The sequence below is a fragment of the Dendropsophus ebraccatus genome, chromosome 6 (assembly GCF_027789765.1).
Source record: "Dendropsophus ebraccatus isolate aDenEbr1 chromosome 6, aDenEbr1.pat, whole genome shotgun sequence".
NCBI classification, from domain to species: Eukaryota; Metazoa; Chordata; class Amphibia; order Anura; family Hylidae; genus Dendropsophus; species Dendropsophus ebraccatus.
Genome location: NC_091459.1, coordinates 120,585,540 through 120,606,131, shown reverse-complemented (window position 1 = coordinate 120,606,131; position 20,592 = coordinate 120,585,540). Strand labels below are relative to the sequence as shown.

The following is a 20,592-nucleotide window of genomic DNA, read 5'->3' as shown; positions in this document are numbered from 1 at the left end:
CACTAGATGTAAGTTATTTTTGCTGCAAGGTACTGGTGTGGAGTAAACCTTGGCAGCATGGTGGCTCATGGTGGTTATTGCTGTTGTTTTGCAGCGCTGGGGTTCAGAGTTTATATCCTCAGACACTACAAAAATGTATTGTGAGGTTAATTTAGAATATAGATTGTGAGCCCCATTGCCGACAAGGACAAACGTGATTAATGCCAAGCTCTGTACAGCACTGGTGCTGTATAAATAATGGAATTATTATTAAAGGAGTTATTATTTTTATTACCACCAATGGGATGGTAAAAGAGTCTGAGTGCGCCTTAAGATTGAGGATGGGTCTACGGAGGCCAGGAAAACACTGCAGGACCATGATGAATAATGATTAAAAGCCATATAAACTGTATGGAAATGATGATAACTTCCCAAGCCAGAGACTCACGAAACAGAGAGAATGCTAATCACACGGTGGCCTCCAGCTACAAAAACATGAAATACAAACTCATCCATTAAAATGTTCCTATAAGAAGCGAACAAGTAACCCTGGCAGACTTACACCTGCTCTACAATAATATCTGCTGCTGATCTGGAGCCACAGTACGAGTAGAACTAAGCAAAAGTGAACAGAGATTGCTGAGAGGTCTAAAGGGTCTTTTACACGGGCTGATTATCGTGCAAAAAATCGTTAAATCGTTCATATTTAAGCAATAATCTTCTTGTGTAAATGCGGCAACAATCAAACGACAAACAAAAATTTGTTTTTATGTCGTTGATTGCATCAAGTCTTTCGGAGTAAACACTCATTCACAGTATATAGAAACGAACGCAATTACAATCATTTACAGTATACATACGAACACAAATACGGTCATTATTATGATTGCATTAACAACTTTTTGTAGAGATTTATCTTCTTGTCTAGACGCCTATCGTTTAAAAGAGAAAATTAGTGCTTGTCATTCGCTAAATGAGCACTTACGTGATTTATCTGTACGTTTAAAAGGGGGCCTAGGTCTATGTCTAACACTGAATGCAGTTTTGAGAGGGCCACATGATCAAAATGAGAGCTGCATCTATAGAAAGTGCCTCATCTAATAGCGCAACTGTAAGCCCTGTACTAAACCCAGCCCACTGTCCCTGCCTACTAGAACAATCTGTCCTAGATGGTGGCCCCCAACTGGGTGATTTTCTCTATTGTGCTAGATGCAGGGTCCATCAGGGGTATGGAACAGTCAGTAGATCTTCAGGTCAGCAGATGTCCATGTGTATGGAAAGGTCGGGAGAGATAGCTTTGGCCCGAATAAAGGTTCAGCCAACGGCAATTGAAAGTGTATGGACACCTTATCAAAGTGGCAGCAACAGGACCTATCAGTGCGTAAGGCCAGTCCCCATTTCCAAAAGGCTGAGGATACATTTGAGCTGAGGGCATAGCCACTATGGTATCAGGCACAACAGGGGCTACCACTCCAGTTATGAGACCCCAGAGGAGAAAGACAATGGGAAGCAAAGACCAAGAAAGGAAAAAGACACAAAAATTATCATTATACTATAAAAAAAATAAAAAAAAATAAACTATACTCGCCATCTCAGCTCCCCTGTTTCCTCCATATCACAGCTCTAGTCCCTGCTGTGCAGCACTTTGAGGTTTGGGGTTGGCATGTGGTGTTGGTAGTTCAGCAAGTCAGAGGCAGCAGCAGATCCCCACCTCAGCCACTGATTGGCTGGGCAGTCAATACCACGTGCCAACCCCAAACCAGGAAGTCCTGTACAAGGGGGATTGGAGCTCTGTGATAAAGGTGGCAGGACAGCAATGATGATGAGTATAGTTTGTTTTTTTTGTAATTTCCAGAATAAGTTTTTGATTAGATCAGATTGGAAGTGGATATCAGGCTACCTTTTATGTCTTCTGTTTACAAGCAACTCCAGATGCGTTGTTTACTGGATAGTGATGAATTCTGATGGACTCTGTAAACTGGAAAAAAACGATGTTGTATGTTCACCTACTGTACTGTACAACGATACAGAATACGACGCGCAGGACGTTTCTGGTGTTGGGGCATTAGCATGCAGGATGGGTCCTGTAGTCTGTTGTGCATTTATTGTGGTACAAATCAAAATTTTTATGCTGATCCACGGCTCATAAATTAATAAGCACTTTCCATTTGTTTTATAATCGCACATAATCATTTGCATAGTCTTTTGGGAAATGAGACAGATAATGCTAATTGCTTCCTATTCTCCATCTGCGTCTATAATGAACATGGGCTGGATCGTTAATACACCTGTGCAAAGCTCAAACAGCAGTAAATGTTCCTGGGTCATTCCTAATGATGAGGAGGGTGGGGAGGAAGGACGGAGAGGTGGTGCCAGCCTAATGCATATACAAATGTAAGCCCCGGCCGTTAGACACAGCGCTGTAGGATTAAAAGTTGTTTTTAGGACAATAACTGCATCACCTGCCGAACGGACCCCAGGACAGATCTTGGATTAAAAGCAGCTATCTGAAGGTACAAGTGGTTTGGGGGGGACAGATTGTGGGTACAGAGTCGCTTTAAGCCTTTTGTTCCATTACTACTGACATAGGGACCTTCTTATACTTTGCCTGGGGCTGAGGTCCTATAGTAAATTTGGTGAAGGGGCCCAATAGTAAGGACAGCAAACTAAACTGTGAGCAGCAATCCAAGTAGAGAAAATCATGCCACATATCAGATCTTCTCAATGAAGAATCCAATAGAGGAAACAGCAATCTATTCTGCAGTCTCTGGGCCCTGTCTTAACAGTCATGGCTCCAGTTTATGACCAACATTATGGTAATTTATGCCATGTATAACACAACAACTATACAAAATGTTTCCCTAAGTATCTGACTACAGAGCTTATGGTAAGCACACATAGTATATGAAGCAAGATGTCCTCAGGCCACCAATTCCATGACCATTGTCCATCATAGCCAGCTCCACAAGCCTAGTGGTATTTGTCATCTAAATAGATGGTTTAAGCTAAAGAGGTCTTCTTTGGGGACCAACTATAATAAGACTGAATTTAAGCTGAAAGTATATCCAGGAAATGTCTTCCCGACTTCTGTCCAAGATCCTTTACATAACAATGAGAGCCTCATTTAACACTACGCTAAATTACACCAGGGAATCGATGTTCAATGTAAAAGAAAAATCTCATTGATCTTCCCTTCAAAGACCTTAATTAACCTCTGGAAAAAAACATTTTCCAAGCTCTCCATTGTTCTATTCCATCATCCTCGATCATGTGACCCTCTACACTGTCTGGAGCTTTGATCGCTCAGCAGCTGGTAGTGATGATTTAAGTGACACTGTCACCCCCTTTGTGCATTATGACATTGGCCCCGCCCCGATGAGGTGGGACAGGGGGCGGGGCTAAGTGGCGCTAATGCCGCAAGGCCCCACCCACTCGCAAAAAGGAGGTGACAATGTCACTTTAAGGGCCCTATTGCACCAATCATCGGCTGTTTGATAATCAGTTTGTGTAATAGCTCATGTTAAAAGACCATGATCAGCCGAAATGCATGATGTTGCTGATCATGGTCTTTCAACATGTTAAAATCACGGTAGCGACAGCCTGCTGCACATTGCTGTGTTTAATACGAGCGGCAGAACGCGCTGACCGCAGTGGGTCATCTGGACACTCTCTGCAGGTGTTTTTTTTTGTAGCACTGATGTTGCCTTACAGCACTGGGGTCCTGGGTTCAAATCCCACGTAGGACAACATCTACAACGAGTTTGTATATTCTCCCTGTTTTTTGTTTGGATACCTCCCACACTTCAAAACATACCAAGAGGTCAATTTAGTGTAAACCCTCATGGGGACAAGATCGAATTTGAGTGATAACAAAGATATGTACAGTGCCGCAGCATTATTAGAGGTCCCACCCAAATCTACCAACTGAATAAATAAAGCCACCTTAACATCTGCCATGCCTCCACAATAATACTTCCTATTCTAGCAGGAAGTGGCTTTCAGGCGGCCAATCAGAAGCCACGTGCACTGACGGTAGCTCACTGAGAACAGGAAGTTGCAAATCACTTCCTGTCAAAAAAATAAAGTGAAAAGTTCCAACAGGACCCTACTAGGCAAGACATAGGACACAGGTGCAGCATGTGGGTGGGCTCATCACAGCATCAGTGGAGTTCAAGAAGAGAACTTCCAGTGATAAAGAATTTCTATAGTTTACAGAATGTTTTAAAGCATGACATGGGGCCGAAACTTTGCCTGTATGTACAATACAATACTATGCCTGAGGAAGGTCCTGGTTAGGACCGAAACGTTGTAACTCATTTTGGTCTCATGTTTTGTAACCACTTACTTACCCTGGCTGGAGTAAAGACTAGTTTTGTCTACTTACACTGTAAATAAACGACTTCACTTGCATCCGAAACTGGTGTGCCGTGGTTTATCTATTCATGATTATCGGTTGAAGAACCAATCGCTACAAGAGAGCCCATCCTAGTGGTAGAGGTGTGCAGTCCTGTTTCCTATCCTAGACTTTGATGTTCTGTCTGGGGTGACACGAGACCTGGCGGCAATATATATGGAGAAAAGGTTTTTCCATAAATGCTCAGGTATTACTAATGTATGGCTATTTCTCCTTACCTCCCCATACACATGAATGTTTGTGATGCTCTGGCGGCAGCTTATGTCACCCAGAACAATAGGGTTGGGTGGTAAAAAATCCAACATGCTTGATCCTTTAAATACTTCAGACAGGTGGCTGAATTCTCCAACTTTAATGTAAGGTATATAGGTCCCTTTAAACTTGTTCAGTTATAAACCAGTCTCAGGACCCCAAACCCATTTATAATATTTGTGCCAGCTACATATGTTACAATACACCTCATGGGACTAGGTCAGTCGGTAAAGTTTGCAGCCCAGGGCAGTCAATGACTTCTTTTTAATGCCCGTCTGGTCTAAATCTTTAATAACAGCAGAATTAACCCCCTGAGCGCCGACGCTATGGTTGTGTAAAGCGCATATAGATATTCCGTAAGCCTGTCCTTTTCTGTCTCAGGTTCTATTTTCTCCTCGATTAATCTAAATCTGTGGTCTAGGCGAAGAATTGGCTGCTTATTGTTGCAGAAGATTAGCTGCAAGGCTCCTTCAATAGACATGAAGAAATTGGTTGTAATAATAACCTGAGATTGTACATTCAAATCAATGGAAATCAGCCCATTTGTGATTTGGTGTAATTGGCCGTTTAACATTCAATGGGTTCACTCGACAAGAGTTGTATTCAGGGGGCCGATAATAAGGCTTACTTTTTTTTATATATATCTCTAAGTTAACGTGTTCTGACTATCATTCGCTATATGAGAATTTATTGTGTAGACCTTCAATTAGGAAGATCTTGCAGAATTTCTATCTTTAGCTAGACTACAGATACGCGTTACAAAGAGATGGTGTTCTGTAACTTCCCTATACTCGAAAAGGGTAGAAGTAAAGGAAAAGGAAGAAGCAACAATGAGTATCTCCCCCTGGAGGACCTACCCTGTCCATAGATTATATGGACAACCCAGCAAACCCTTGGGTAGTATGCAATACTTAATTTGCCCTGAGGCAGCCCCGCAGAGGGCATCTGCTGAAGGTCCACAGCCATACACCCACTGATCAGCTTAGTTTTGGAGGACCCTTCTAACAAAATAGGATAAGATTGAAGCTACAACCTTTGGCGTAGATTTTGGATTCCTCACATTTAGAAGGTATAACTCAGCCTTTGTTCTTGATCTACTCATGTTTTTCTTTTTTAACCTCACCATTTTTTTATATGTTCACCATATTTAACACACAGCTGACTGGGAACAACAAACATCTCCTGCCGCACTCCATGTATATAATACTTATTATAGATACCATTGACAGCTCTCTTGTTAGGGCCATGCTCTTTTTCTATCACACCCTTACCGATCCATGTGGGCTTGGCAGCTCAGCCTGGGCCATACCCAGTGTGTACCTGCAGCTCTGGTGCCCCCTGGTGTCTAATGCAACACTATGCATCTAAAGAACCCGGGCAAAGGCTTACAACCTTCCCAGTCATATGTGTATAGTACAGAGCATTACACCACGGCCTGTGCCTTCTTTGCTCGTAAACTTTTATCTGTTTCGCTGTAAATCATATCTCAAAAAAGAATAATGATACGACAAGCGCAACATCTAAAATGCCTTGTTCCCATGGACACCCACACTTTAACAAACACCCCCTTACAGTCTAAAAGCCTTTCAGATGCAGCATCTGTCTATAGATCAGAATGGAAAACAGGTAGGAAGAGAGGAGGGGGTTTACATGGAGAACGTTCCATCTTCATTTATGTAGATAGTATTTATCCATTGTTATAGAATTTAATTATATTTTATTAGTTTGCTCATTTTATTACTTTGTCAGCTGGTATGTCCAAGTAATAACCAGGTCAGGTGAAAACTTTTTATTATGGTAAAGAGGTTTTCCAAGACTGTAATATAGATGGTACTCCTGCTCCATGCACCTCTGGCAATGAGCAGATTGGACGTAATATGGTGCTCCAGGGTAGGGGGTAACTTTAAGTCTTGAGATAACCCCTTTAAAGAGACTCTGTCAGCAGGTATATGCTTTCCTATTTAAGGGTAGCATAAACTAGTGACAGAGAAGCTGAACAGAATGATGTATCACTTACATTGTTCTGTGCAATTCGGATATATCCTCCTAAATAACATGGACAAAATGTAGTCCTCTCCATGTGTGCGTGTGATCAGTGTTCCTGGATATTCATGAGCTCCAGGGAACTCTGCCCACCAGCTGCTGATTGCAGTTATCTTTCCATGCTGTGTATAGGCCGTCAACTGTGAATCAGCAGCTGGATGGCGGGGGGAGGGGTGTGGCAAGAATCCTATTTTCCTGCATATTAGGAGAACGGCTGAACAGAATGATGTAAGTAAGTGGCTAATTATATTATCAGCTCTGCAGCTTACCAGGAGACAATGCTCTTTCTAATGCAACAATTCAGTCAGTATAATGCCATTGTGTGGTAACAGAGGTTTTGGTGGTGTGTGATAGGAGAGCTGACCATACAATGCGAGACCCCCCCCCCAGATTTTCTGTCACTGAGTTCTTCTTTAAAGGGGAACTATCAGCAGGTTAGACAAATCTAACCTGCTGATAGCCCCTAATAGGGCCCGGGACACTGAGAAGGAAGATTTGTGTCTTACCTTCCTCGGTCCTGTGCTGTTAGTCAGGGTACCTTCCGCTCTAAAGCGCTGTTACGAGCATTGCCGTGTCATCGGCCTTTTACTTCTTATGATAATCAATAGAGCGGATGGGCCAGTGAAGTGGAAGTGCTTCAGAGCCAAGGTTACGCCAACTAACAGTATGCAACTGGCGCCGAGGAGGAAGGTAAGACACATATCTTTCTCCTCAGTACCCCAGGCGCTATAAGGGGCTATCTGAAGGTTCGCTTCATCTAACCTGTTCATATTTGCCTTTTAAGTTAGCCCAGTGGTTCATGTCGCTCTCTTCCCCTACAACAATGGAGAGAAAAGGGGAGCAAGTAATAGACTACAGGATCCTGAGATGGTGGGGTGAGATGCTTTGAACCATCAACAACTAAAGATTCCCATACACCTTTAGTAATTAATGGCCGGTTTTCCATCATGCCCGACGCCTATAATCACCGACATCACCCTAGATTGATGGCTGATTAAAGTCTAAGGTGTATGAAGAGTTAGGGACCTTTAGGTGTGTATATACATAACATGCTATATATAGGTCTGACTGGGCCCCCTTATATAGTAACAAGTAACATTTTATTCCCGGGACGTTTTTGGTCTTCTTACATCTTATTATGTCCTTGTCAGTTCTATTTGGAGAATGTTAATGTTTTTGTATTAAACTTCGTCAGCGAAATTGCAATCCTGATTATAAGCCGCTCTTAGCAATGTAATAATCCTCCATTGATTTGCATGTAATTGACATAACTCGTGGTGTACACAGCCAGTCATCGGAATCATTGCTTTGTATTAGACAATTAGCTCTGATGCTTTATCAGACATTTCCTTATGTTTCATTCTAGAACCAGTATTAAAAAAATAGTTGTTTTTTTAAGAAATGCGCCCTCACATATTCTCAGGTTCTGTGCGGTATTGCAGCTCATCTCTACTGAAGTCAATTTGACTTCCAAAGCTTTCCTACTTTTGCTATGTACACCACTTTAAGAAGTTAAGTAGTGTAGGGCCAGTTGGGAGTTGTAGTTCTCCAGATAGAATTAATGATATGGTATCTAGAAGGCAGTGCTTGGTTTTTCTCTTGGCTTTCTCTTTGCAGCAAATACCGTATACTGTCTCTTTAATGCAGAGATTAACAGTAGTTTACACAGGCTTTAGAGAATCTGTCAGCACCAGGGCCCTACCTCAGGCGCTGACAGTGTGCTATAGCTGGAAGTTCCCTAGTGAGGATGGTACATTTTGGTAATTGTCCGTGCAGTGGATTATGCAGAATTTCACGTCTTCTCAGACCCAACATTCCAAAACACCACTGAATCTGGGATCGCACTCTTTGCTGGTAGAGGTGGGTGGTGGGGGAAATGTACGAGGTACCATCACGACAGCCTATGGTGAACTGCTCAGTGCGAGGGTCAGTCGGCAGCCGCTACAGGTGCGGGCTAAATGGAGTGCTGATGTGGGGGAGGTGGACGATGCACAGTGGGACGAATTCCTTTCCTTGACTCCGACCCTATCGTTGGGTGAGGCCCAGCGGATGCCCCAATTGTTCCTACTCCATAGGGTATATAGAACACCTTATATGCTCCATAAAATAGGTTATAGACCAAACTCTGATTGTCCTAGGTGTGGAGAACTGGATACGCACATATTGCATATGTTTTGGAGCTGTAGGGAGCTAGAGGGATATTGGAAGGGTATACTTGGTCTAATAAAAGATGTCTTTGGCATTCCGCTGGGCCACACGCCTAAACAATGTGTAATGGGTCTTCTCGATGAACTGCATTTAGAGGATCCCACTGCCCTAGGTATTCAGCGTGTTTTGTTCCAAGCCAGGAAAATTATAGCCTCCAAGTGGACCCACTCAGACTCACCTACCTTAAAGGAATTTAAGAACAGAATGAATACAGTGATAAGATTGGAGCGAGGGGTGTATATTAAGAGGAAATGCATGCGCAAATTTGAGGCAATATGGGGGAAATGGATTGACACACCAGGGTTACCCTCGCAACTCTTGCTGCGGATCTGTAGGAACCCACTTCAGATGTTTTTTAACGCTATGTAAAACTGAGATATTCAGGACACTTATGTGGGTATATTTAGATATGTGTAGTGGGACGCTCTATTTTTCTAGCTGGCTCAACTGGGCTATTCTTGTGTGCGGTACTGTGGACATGTACAAGTAGTTCTAATAGATGTTTGATTTAGTATGTGTAAAAGTGTTTTGATGTTACTTATCTGTTCAAGCACAATGTTCGCCGGGAGGCAGTATACACAACTTTGTAAATTGACTCGCCAATCATTACTAATATGTACAGTTCTAACAGACTTCCTGCTCTTCCTGTACTTGCGCTTTGTTGTTTTTGTGTCCTGTTTGATTGTATTTTCAAAACAGAAATGCAAAGTTTTTTGTGACTTTAATAAAAAAATGATCTGATTCAAAAAAAAGAATTTCACGTCTTCTACTGTAATAAAGAGTCAATGAGGAGTTGTGGCTCAGCGTTTATACTGCGCTCTGGCACACCTTACCACTCCTTCCTCCTCCCTCTTCTTCATTAATAATTAATGCTGCCACTCCTCCTGCTCACTCAGTTGCCAGCCAGTGTCTGCAATCATATATAGTTGAATCTCCCAGCCTGTAAGAGCTGTGTGAGACCAGCACCAGTTTGTTTTCTTTGGTTTAATTCCCCTGATAAAAATAAAATATAGTTATTACTTTTTTATTTTTTCTCATCATTTTCTCATCATTGTATAAAAGCGCAAAGAATTCCCAGTGAGGGCCAAATTATTTTAGTTTCTTTTAATACAATGAATTAGTAGTGCTGGTTTGGGTAAGTAGAGAAGAGAGTTCAGAAGAGTAGAGAGGAGTTTGTCAGAAGAGCCCCAACCCAATTTAGTAGTGTGCTCTGCTGGAACTTGTGAAGAGAGATACTTGAAGAACAAATATTTGAAAGTAGAATACTTATGCATGTGTTTCGACCTTTGTCGCTATAGACCACCTTCTGCCCTGCAGTGTCGGGCTACCCATCCTACATGGGTGACACAAGCCCCAGTCTTGGTAACCTGAGTTGAGCAAATTTCCAAGCATGTCCCGGTGTCACCTGCTCTGTGAGATAGAGTACGTAGGCCTTGACTATGGCTGCTTTGCTCTATCCAGATCAGTTCCTCAGTCTAGGATATGGTCCTGCACAGTATAGAAATGTTCACGGTGTGGGTTGAGGTGTTCTCTGACTTGTCTTCCTTTTAAGTGTTTAGCATTGCATCTTGACTATAAGTGTAGCTTTAGGAAAGAAAGTCTCTGAGTTCTCCATACGTGTGTCCTAACACCACAGCTGGTTTGTCCCAGCTGGCTAAGTTCAGCAGGGATGACTGATCTGTGTGTCTTGCTCCGCTGAAAATCAGAAAAGAACTAACTAAAAAGGACCTACACTCCCCATGTGACTACTTCCTACAGGGTTTGTGTAAAAGCTCCTGTGGTGGAGAAGCGAGTGCACAGAATAAAAGAGAGTAGAGATAGGTAGAAAGATAAGATCATCTCTCATTGGTGCACAGAATCACAAGATACAACAATAACTTAATTTACTACAGCTGTGCAACATAAATAAATATATACAGTGACATTGTGGTAAAACCTGAGAATGCACCTTCATTACCACTTTACTCCACGGTACAGGACTTTTGTGACAGGTGCCCAATCTAGAAACACCTGTGGTGGGACACCCCACATGTCAAAGTTTTTTATCGGTCAGGGTCTGAGTGTTCAGACCTAGACCGATCAGAAGAAGGAGCGGGGAGTAGACTGCGCTGCCCCGCGACCCTCACCCCGCTCTGTGTCAGTATAAAGAGATGTGCCCAATAGACTTGCATTGCGCAGCTCTTTCCTCATGTGACACAGAGCTGGAAGAAGAATGTACTGAGTTAGACTTCTCCCATCTCATTCTCCTGATCAGTCGAGGTCTGATCTCTCTCTGACATGTAAAAGTTCGTTTTCATGACAGTACCTCTTTTAACAAATCTACACACTGTGCAGAAGGCATACACATTGTTCCTCTTGCTCACAGTACACTCACTGGGCCAGCCAGCGAGCACCCAACCAATCCGAAGTGTTGGCACATATCTCCAGATGGCACATTAACTGGGCTGAGCTACAGGCATACAATGTATGTCTCTCTAGTCAGTAAGTACAGAAACAGTGTGGGTTCACACTGAGGAAATCGCATTGAGAAGTTCTGGCGGATTCTGTCGCTTGTCCCTGCTCACAATGGCGCCCATTTCCGTCTGTCCCATAGACTCAATTCTATCGGACGGTGAATTCCGTGTCAGTTCTATAGGATGTGTCAGTTCTTTCGGCGGATGGCGGAATTCGCTCGACCATAGAATTGAGTCTAAGGGACGGCTGGAAAGGCACGCCGCTGTGAGCAGGGACAATGGACGGAATCCGCAAGAACTTCTCTGCATGGATTCCTCAGTGTGAACCCACCCACACTGGGAGTCCCTGCTTTTAGCCCAAGTACTCTAGTACCCCTCTTTTCCTGCACCCCCTAGCTATACCTCTGAGTCCTTAGTGGCTTTTATATTGGGGTGTATGTACAAATCAAAAAAGATTCAAAAATTTGCAGAGAACCCCCATAATCACCAGCATGTCCGAATGTCTTTAACCATAGGGGTTAACCCTAATTTGTTATATATTCTTTTTATTTAACAAGTGTTTTTGTTTTTTGTTTTTTTTTCAATTTATTTCATCCCATTAAAGTTCCACTTTTCGTCGATGTTGAAGTGTTGATGGACGATAATGAATGAAATGAAAAATGGGAAATGTTAAAATGACACATTTCAGTGGAGTGTTATTTCTGCACTTGTTCCGCATTAAGTATATACTGGAGCCCGACGCTCGACATTTTGTTGACGTATTAAAGAAATCATAAGGCTTTTAAAGTACCTTTTATTGCAAAGTGGAAACCATAAGCGAATAGACTGTAAAAACGCGTCGCTCTACCGGTTTAGAGGATCCTACGTGGTACAAGACAACAACCCACCGTGTGGGTGTTTCCTTTGGTCTAACCCTGAAGCAGAGCTCATGACTAATGTTGAGAAGAGTTGCTGAACTGTACAGGTTCGGCAACGTTCTCGCAACCCAAACGCTTGGCATTTGACTCCCGGCATCTGGGGAAGTTCAATGCTGCTTACAGAGTCCAGGAAAACATGGATACAGCCATAAGCCATAGGCTGTATTTATGTTTTTCTGGCAGCCCTAGGACGGTATCGAACATCCCTGATGATACCGTCTTCCCCAGACACGGGAGTCAAAAGATAAGCAAAACAAGAGTTGAGTCACTGGAAAGGTTGCTCCAGCCATAGATTCCCAATTATACAATTGGTCTACTGATCTCTCATGCACCCTTCTAACCCTAAATACATTGAGGCTTTCTCATACTAAGCAACTAAGTGGCCTTCTTTGTTGGCCCAATAGGTTCAATGGTCAATGTGTTATGAGAAGGTTGGGAAAGATTCACTGCATTCAGAGCCAAAACATTGCATGTTTGACCAGGAAGGACTCGTATGTTCCTTAGATCCCATGGTGGTATCATGTTATAGGTAGAAAACATCATGGCAAATGTCAGAAATCACAGGATGGGACATGATAGCCATCAAATCTTAGAGCAACCCTCAAAATAAATTCAGATGCCAGAATTAAAGTGCAACTATGATTCTTTGCGGTCGGTGGGATATGCTGTCAAAATCCTGCCACTGTGCTCCCTGTCCATGCACACGAGGGCAAACAGAATTCTCGCCAGAGACGGAATTCTTTCGGCAGTTTCATTGCATATAATGCAGTCAGAGGCACTGCCAGAAGAATTCCTTCTCTGGTGAGTGCCTGGACAGGGAGCACAGTGGCAGTACTTTGTTATCAAGTAGGCACTATATAGTGGTATTAATACAGTACTTTGTTATACAATAATTTAGGTATTGTGCGGTGGTATTATTAGGGTATTTTGTAATGGTATAATTTAGGCTCTATGTGGTGGTATTATTACAGTACTTTGTTACTTTATCATGTAGGTACTATATAGTGGTATTATTACAGTATTTTGTTATAGTATAATTTAGGTACTGTGTGGTGATATTACATTGTTTTGTACTGATATTATTTAGGTACTATGTTTTGGTATTATTACAGTAGTTTCTGATGTATTATTACAGTACTTGGTTATAGTATCATTTAGGTACTATGTAGTGGTATTATTACAGTACTTTGTTATAGTATCATTTGGTACTATGTAGTGGTATTATTACAGTACTTTGTTATAGTATAATTCAGGTACTGTGTGGTGGTATTATTAAAGTATGCAGTGGTATTATTTGGTGCTTAGGGACAGTATTATTATAATACTTTGTAAGAGCTTGCACTTAATGATGATTAGTTTGGCCCTCTAGCATGTCATTTTTTCTATTTTTTGTGCCTGATTATAGGGCACCCATCTTGCCTGAGATGCTGTTAACATTAGGTCAGAGATTTGTCTTTCAGCAGCCACATGGACCATAGGACTTTGTAGGCTAGAGGTCATTTATTGACTTCTATTGGCGAGTGTTGTGGACATGCTCTGTGACCCATGCAGAGGTCATTGTGTGGAGGGAGGAGCTGTTATTATCACCTGTTGACCTCTATGGGAGAGAGTTGTGGACCTGTGTAGACATCATTCTGTGAGTGTGCGGAGAGGGGGGAGCTGTGATTATTGCCTATTGAACTTTATGGGGGAGTTGTAAGCATGCTCTGTGATGTGTGCAGAGGTTATGCAAAATTTGAAAACCATTGACAAAAAAACAAAACATGTCTAACAATAAAATATAATTTCACACAACAGGTCATTCTCTGACTGTACAGTCCCTTTAAGAGCCCTAATGCCCAATAGACAAGAAAATAAGAGAAGCATTGTGGAGGGTTTCTGTCGCTGCCCTTATTTTCTGTAAGATGATAGAATTTGCCCTCCAGTACATAATGCATCGCCTTCCCTACCCTGACCTCACATTAGAGACTGATGAGGGGACGCTACAGAACAGTCCCTGTAAATACCACTACCCTGACACCCTGTAATAGAAAGCAGCAGCTGCGGTGCTGACATTACACCGGCCCGTTCATTTGTTCTCATTACGGCCATAATTACACCGCTGATATTTTTCATTTTTCCGAATCATTAAGCAGGTTAAGTATCCGGCACACCGGGCCACTCTTCATTGACCCGGCACAGTGATTGATGCTAAAGCTTTCAATACATTCTTTTTTAGTGACTCTTTTTTATTTCTTACATTACTTACACTAGACCTGTGCTTCACAAGCTGGGGGAAAGGCCCTAGGGCCCCAATACACATTAGAGAAGCGTTGTTGGATCAGTCGACTATTTCGTCTGTATGGGAGGAACAGATGATGTTAGTAGGAAGACATGGGCATTCTGAGGACTAACACCAAATCCTTTTGTTCTTTCTGGAGAAGTGTCTGGCAGTGGCTTATTCCCCTCTCCCCTTTAAAAACACGTGTATGCTCAGCCAAGCAGAGCGGGTATGTGTGTGAGGCTGTCAAGAGGAACAGCTGTCAGGGAGGGAGTTGTGGAAGTTGTACAATTGTCTTCCTTCTCCTGCCCGGCACTGATCTGTGTGATTGGGGCAGAGTAGGAAGCTGGATGCGGTGTGTCCATTGTATCCAGCTAACTATTACAAAAAAACTCTCTCAAAACATAGCTTAGTAGGTTCTGGACATCTGCAGGATCTTTAATAATGTCACAGGTTTGTGGTTTGTCACATGCCTGGGAGGAAGCAGGAAGAATTTGACTAAAGAATACATAATGAAGATGTTCAGAGACTGTTTCTTTTATTCAATTCAAATTAGGTGTCTGTGTGTGGCAGAGCTGCGGTGTATTCTTTTCAATCTGACACAGTGCTCTCTGCTGCCACCTCTGTCCATGTCAGGAACTGTTCAGAGCAGGAGACGTTTTCTATTGGAATTTATTACTGCTCTAGACAATTCCTGACATAGACAAAGGTGGCAGCAGAGAGCACTGTGTAAGACTGGAAAGAATACACCACTCCCCACAGGACATACAGCAGATGATAAGCACTGGAACACTTGATATTTTTACATAGAAGAAATTTACAGATCAGTATAACTTTCTGAAACTATTTGCCTTGGAAAAATATGTTTAGTTCACCCGAGTACCCCTTTAAGCATGTTGGGTTTCAACGGTCTGATCATTATTTTTTCTGGGAGATAAGCCACCATTAGAGGTGTCCTCTTCTTTCAGAACACATGAACAGTCAGCCAAGCCTAAGGTTCATGTGTGTGGCTAAGCTACCTTGAGGCTGGAATCACACATGGCCGCTTTTGTGCCAAAGTCAGAAGTGGATTCAAATGGAATAAAAAATATAAAGGGAGGACTTGCCTTTCTCTTCTCTGTTGGATCCACTTCTGGTTTTGGCACAAAAACTGCCATGTGTGATTCCAGCCTAAAACATTGTGTGTACCACAGCGCACAGGCAACCTAATGTCACAACCTACCCCTAGGCTAATAGTAAAAACTAATAAATAATAGAAAGTCTTGTTCTAAAGATTAATTTTTTTTATATATTTTAGATTTTTAAAAAATTATATATATATATATATTTTTTCATTTTAGTGGCCGTATTTTCTTTGCTTTTCCCTTTATCTATGACAATGGCAGCAGCTGGATATTAGATCACTATTACCAGAGATCAATACACGCTGCGCTTCAGTGGAGACTGCTGTAAAGTCAGGAGAAAATGAGGCATTCCCTCTCTGATCTTCATTAACCCCTTAAAGGGAATGTGTCATCTAGATTTTCTTTTACGGCTTGGAGCCAGAGACAAAAACTCGTTTTGTGTTGGTTTTTTTTAATAATACATTTGTTTGTTGTGGTCTTTTAGATGTCATTGTATATTATTATAGGGGCAGCCATCCTGTCTTAGCTGTTTTAACAGCATTTAGTCATATCCTTTATATCAGGCCTGATGGATATTGCCAACAATGGACAGAAGCTCTCCCATTGATATGTATAGGTAAAGGTTACTGGGCATGCTTTGTGACCTGTGCAGGAGTGATTATACAGGACAGAGGAGTCTGAGCTACAGTATATACCGGTGTCACCTTTCACTGTAGTTCTGTACATATCACTTTTCAGCAGCAGCCTCCTACTTCTTATCATCTCAGACAGAACAGAAATTATCCAATGCCATGCCAATGCCAATTATGTATATTATTTGCTGTTAAGATGATTTTTTTATATGATAAATTAGAAAAGGTGTTTCTTTATTATTATGTTATCTTTATAAAAACTGAGGTCCTTAGTTGCCCTGGCTGTTTCGGGTTATTGTCATGCTGGAAGACCCAGCCTCCACCCATCTTGGTCTTACTGAGGCGAGAAGGTTGTTGGCCAAAATGTTACAATAAATGGCCCCATTCATCTTCCCTTCAATATGGTGCAGTCATCCTGTCCCCTTTGCAGAAAAGCACCCCCAAAGTATGATGTTTCCACCACCCATGCTTCATGTGCTCTTTAGGGGTTGTACTCATCCCTCTTCTTTCTCCAAACACAACGAGTGAAGTTCTATTTTGGTCTCATCTGACCACATCACCTTTTCCCATGCCTCCTCTGGATCATCCAGAGTCATTGTTGATCTTCTAACGGGCCTGGAGTGAGCAGGAGGACCTTGTGTGCCCTGCAGGATTATAATCCAAGTTCAGGGCAGATTCCTGACCTTTTTCAGAATCATCCTTACCCCAGTAGGCAAGAACTTGCATGGAACCCTATACCGAGCAAGATTGACAGTCGTCTTGTGTTTCTTCCATTTTCTAATAATTGTACCAACAATTTTTGCCTTCTCATCAAGATGCTTGCCTATTATTTTGTAGCCCAACCCAGCCTTGCGCAGGTCTACAAGTTTAGCCCTGGTGTCCTTAGCTCTTTGGTCTTGGCCATGGTACAGAGGTTGCAGTGTGATTCATTGAGTATGTGGAAAGGTGTTTTTTATACATGTTACATGGTCAAACAGGTACAATTAATCCAGGTAATAAGTGCAGAGTAGGAGGAGCTTCTTAAAGTAAAACTAACGGGTCTGTGAGAGCCTGTGCTGGTTGGTTGGTGGTCAAACCCTTATTTCATGTAATAAAGTGCAGAATAATATTTTTTTTTTATAAATCATACAATGTGATTATCTTATCATAAATGACAGACCTCTCCAATCTTGTAGGAGGAAAAACTTGCAAAATCAGCAGTGTATCAAATACTTATTTTCTCCACTGTGTGTGTGTATATATTTATTTAACCTCATTGAGATGGGGTGTTCTTCTCTGAGTAGATGGTCATAATGGAGGAACTGAAAATTGGTCAAAGAATATAGGGGTGATCTTCTCAAGGAGGTTTCGCTGTATACATAATGCTGTACAGCTGGGGTGTTTTTGAGGTAATTATTACTTTTATTGCAATACCGCATCTTACCACTAGGAGTAATATATGTAATTTTCATTGACCACAGTGAAACAGCGCCCTCTAGTCCTAATCAAGTGACCCAATTCAGTCAAAACTCTGAATTGTGAAATGCAATAACTTTAGAATAAAGTATCCTCCAGAAAGAAAAATGCCATCATTCCAGTCACCAAGAAGAGTTCTAGCCTGTATTTATTTTTGGAGAGCGGGCTCTACAGGTCCTTTAATTAGCGCCTGCGCCTATAGGCAAGTATGACGCACGTGAAGTCTGACTTAGGACATACGTAAAGCACCGGTGCCTGAGTAAAGGGCAAATAAAATACTAAGTGACAGGACTAGCCCAGCAGAGCACCTATGCTAGAGCAAGCAGATGGCGCTGTGTGCCTCTAGCCATGCTTTGCGCCTATAACACAGCATGTGAGTGGCGGATTTAATTAACCTCACACTGCGTAGATTAACCCCTTCATTGGGGACAGGTTATTTTTCTACAGTCGTGTTCTGTCAAATAATTTTTTTTTTACTTTTTACCATTTTAGATTGCATTCACTACTTTTTAGTTTTATGTCTACACAGCTATAGGAGTCTGTTTTTTTGTGACTGCAAACTAAGATTTTTTATTATAATTTTATTTTAATCATCTTTAACATTCCTTTTTTCAGTTAGGTGACTTTTACTTTTAATTATTAATTATTATTATTATTATTATTATTGTACATACTGTGGACCTACCCTGTGAACACCCCCCTGATATGCCCTTGAGCAGGTACAGAAATCACTCAATCAGTTTAGTTGTATGTAGTAATTGTAACTAGTCACAACATTGGACAATGCAGAAGATATAATATGCTGGTTCAGGATATATAGACTAAGGGCCATATTAGATGGCTCGATGGGCGGTTAGCGAGCGCTGATGTATTAGATCGTCACTCGCTTTCAGAGCCTATTACACCGCTCGATTATCATGCGGCACGGGCTGCCCAGACATTAACGATTCTGATGGTGCCCAATTCACATAGAGGGAGTCGGGCTCTTATATCAGATGCAGCCAATACACAGGTCTCTGGATGTCGCCCATAGGAGAGGACATCTATTTTTATTATACTGTTTCCACTGACCAGTCTACCTCAAGCTTGAAGAAGTCCACAATATGCTTCCATACATTCGTTGCAGAATCTCAGATACAATACCAATGTGAAATATACCATATTGCCATGTTCCATAGATCCTTCTAACATGTACCTTTTTGCATTCATAGGTTTGCATTGTGGAGTGTGAAGGAAAGATCTACTCAAGCTCCATGTGGGGTGCATGCAAAACAGTTCTTGTAAAGTCATCGATACAGCTCAGCATGGACAGTTTCGAAGAAGACTTTAAACCCTTCAACCTAGAAGACAGCCCGTTCACTAGCAACTTCAAGCGACTGAGCGATCTGACAAAAGTGATTGATTTAAGTAAAATTAAGGATGAGAAAAGATTGTCGAAAATCAATAAGCTGATCCACGAGCAAGGAGAAGAAGACGACACCAGCATTGACGGTGGAGAAACCGCTCTGGGGATGAGCACTGGCCCTGATGAATTCGGGGACTTGCAGGATCCTACAAATGCCATAGCTAAGAGATTTGGTGGCTTTGTAAAAGGGAAATACAGCTACAGGAAATTCATGGGTCCCTCGAAAGATCTTCAGAAGCGTTACGGAGGCTTTATTGGTGTTCGAAAGTCAGCCCGGAAATGGAACAATCAGAAGAGGTTTAGCGAGTTTCTACGACAATACTTGGGGATGTCCACACGTTCTGCAGAGTATGACAGCTTCACCAATGATATGAATGAACTGAATGAGCAAAATGAAATCTAAGACTATTGTTCATTGATGCACATAGTTATTTGATTTAGAACTGAGAAGGCAGAAAGTCAACCTCACATCAGAGTATACTTTAGGAATTTCTCAAAAAAAAAAAAATGTCAATGATGTTTTGGCTCATGGCTACTGGATGATGTTCTGCTCATATCCTGGAGAGCTCCACCAACTTCATTCACTGTCTAATATTTCTTTTCCGCTCATTGAATACAATATTTGTGTAAATATATTGCATGCAAATTGGGTCTCACTTGGCACCGAGGTCAAATTCTTTCATTAATTAAACATTTACTTTTGCCACGACTGCACATTCCTGCTAGAATTGTAGGGTAGGCCCATGGACCTGTTGTGGATCCCTTAAGGTTTGCTGGCGTCCTCCTAGACATGCGCAAAAAGAGTGTCTATGAGTAAAATATTGGTATTACTGGTCAGTTCCATTCACTTTGACCAAACACCACTTATGGACAGACATTGCACTCTTTTGGAAGAAAGTGGCCTTGTTCTTCTTCTCCTGGATATAGCTTCTAGGTTCACATCTGCATTGATTTCTTCCATTCGTCTGCTCCATCATTGGAGCACAAGAATGAAAAAAAGAGTTGGCAGACCTACCGCACACCAAAGACCAAAGGCACCCAGTGAGCCGCATTGACTTCAATGGATTCCTTCTGGTTTCCTACATGATATCTGACAAAATTGTGCTGCTTGCTGTGCTATTTTGTCTGGTATTTTTAAAGGACCCAATGAGTCTAGTCTAATCCCCATACTAGCACTAAAAACCTTGCAACAAGATAATTCCTTATTTCATCCACCAGTTGACCTACTAGTTGAAAGCTGAAGGTTGACCATACGCAGTAAGTGGTTCAATATGGGAAAATCTCCTTCTGAAATTTGTCTCATTGACCATAGATGGTGGGATGTCTCATTGCGTATGGTAATTTAGGACAACCTGGGGGACTGTAGTAGGATAGGGGAATCTACCACTATTACCCAATATAGGGCACCTTATAGGGAAGACTCTGTGTTGCTAAACCCCTGAAAATTTAC

General features: G+C 41.9%; 1 protein-coding gene across 4 annotated transcripts in view; it reads left to right on the top strand.

Annotated features, from left to right (window-relative positions):
• PNOC (prepronociceptin) overlaps positions 1–19,798 on the top strand; it is a 102,664-nt gene extending 82,866 nt beyond the window's left edge. For all 4 annotated transcript variants that reach the window (XM_069975781.1, XM_069975780.1, XM_069975777.1 and 1 more), the window contains one exon: positions 18,949–19,798. In XM_069975781.1, the coding sequence (XP_069831882.1) occupies positions 18,949–19,545 (597 nt within the window). In that variant the 3' untranslated portion in view covers positions 19,546–19,798. The remainder of the gene's footprint in view (positions 1–18,948) is intronic.
• Positions 19,799–20,592: the final 794 nt, after the last annotated feature.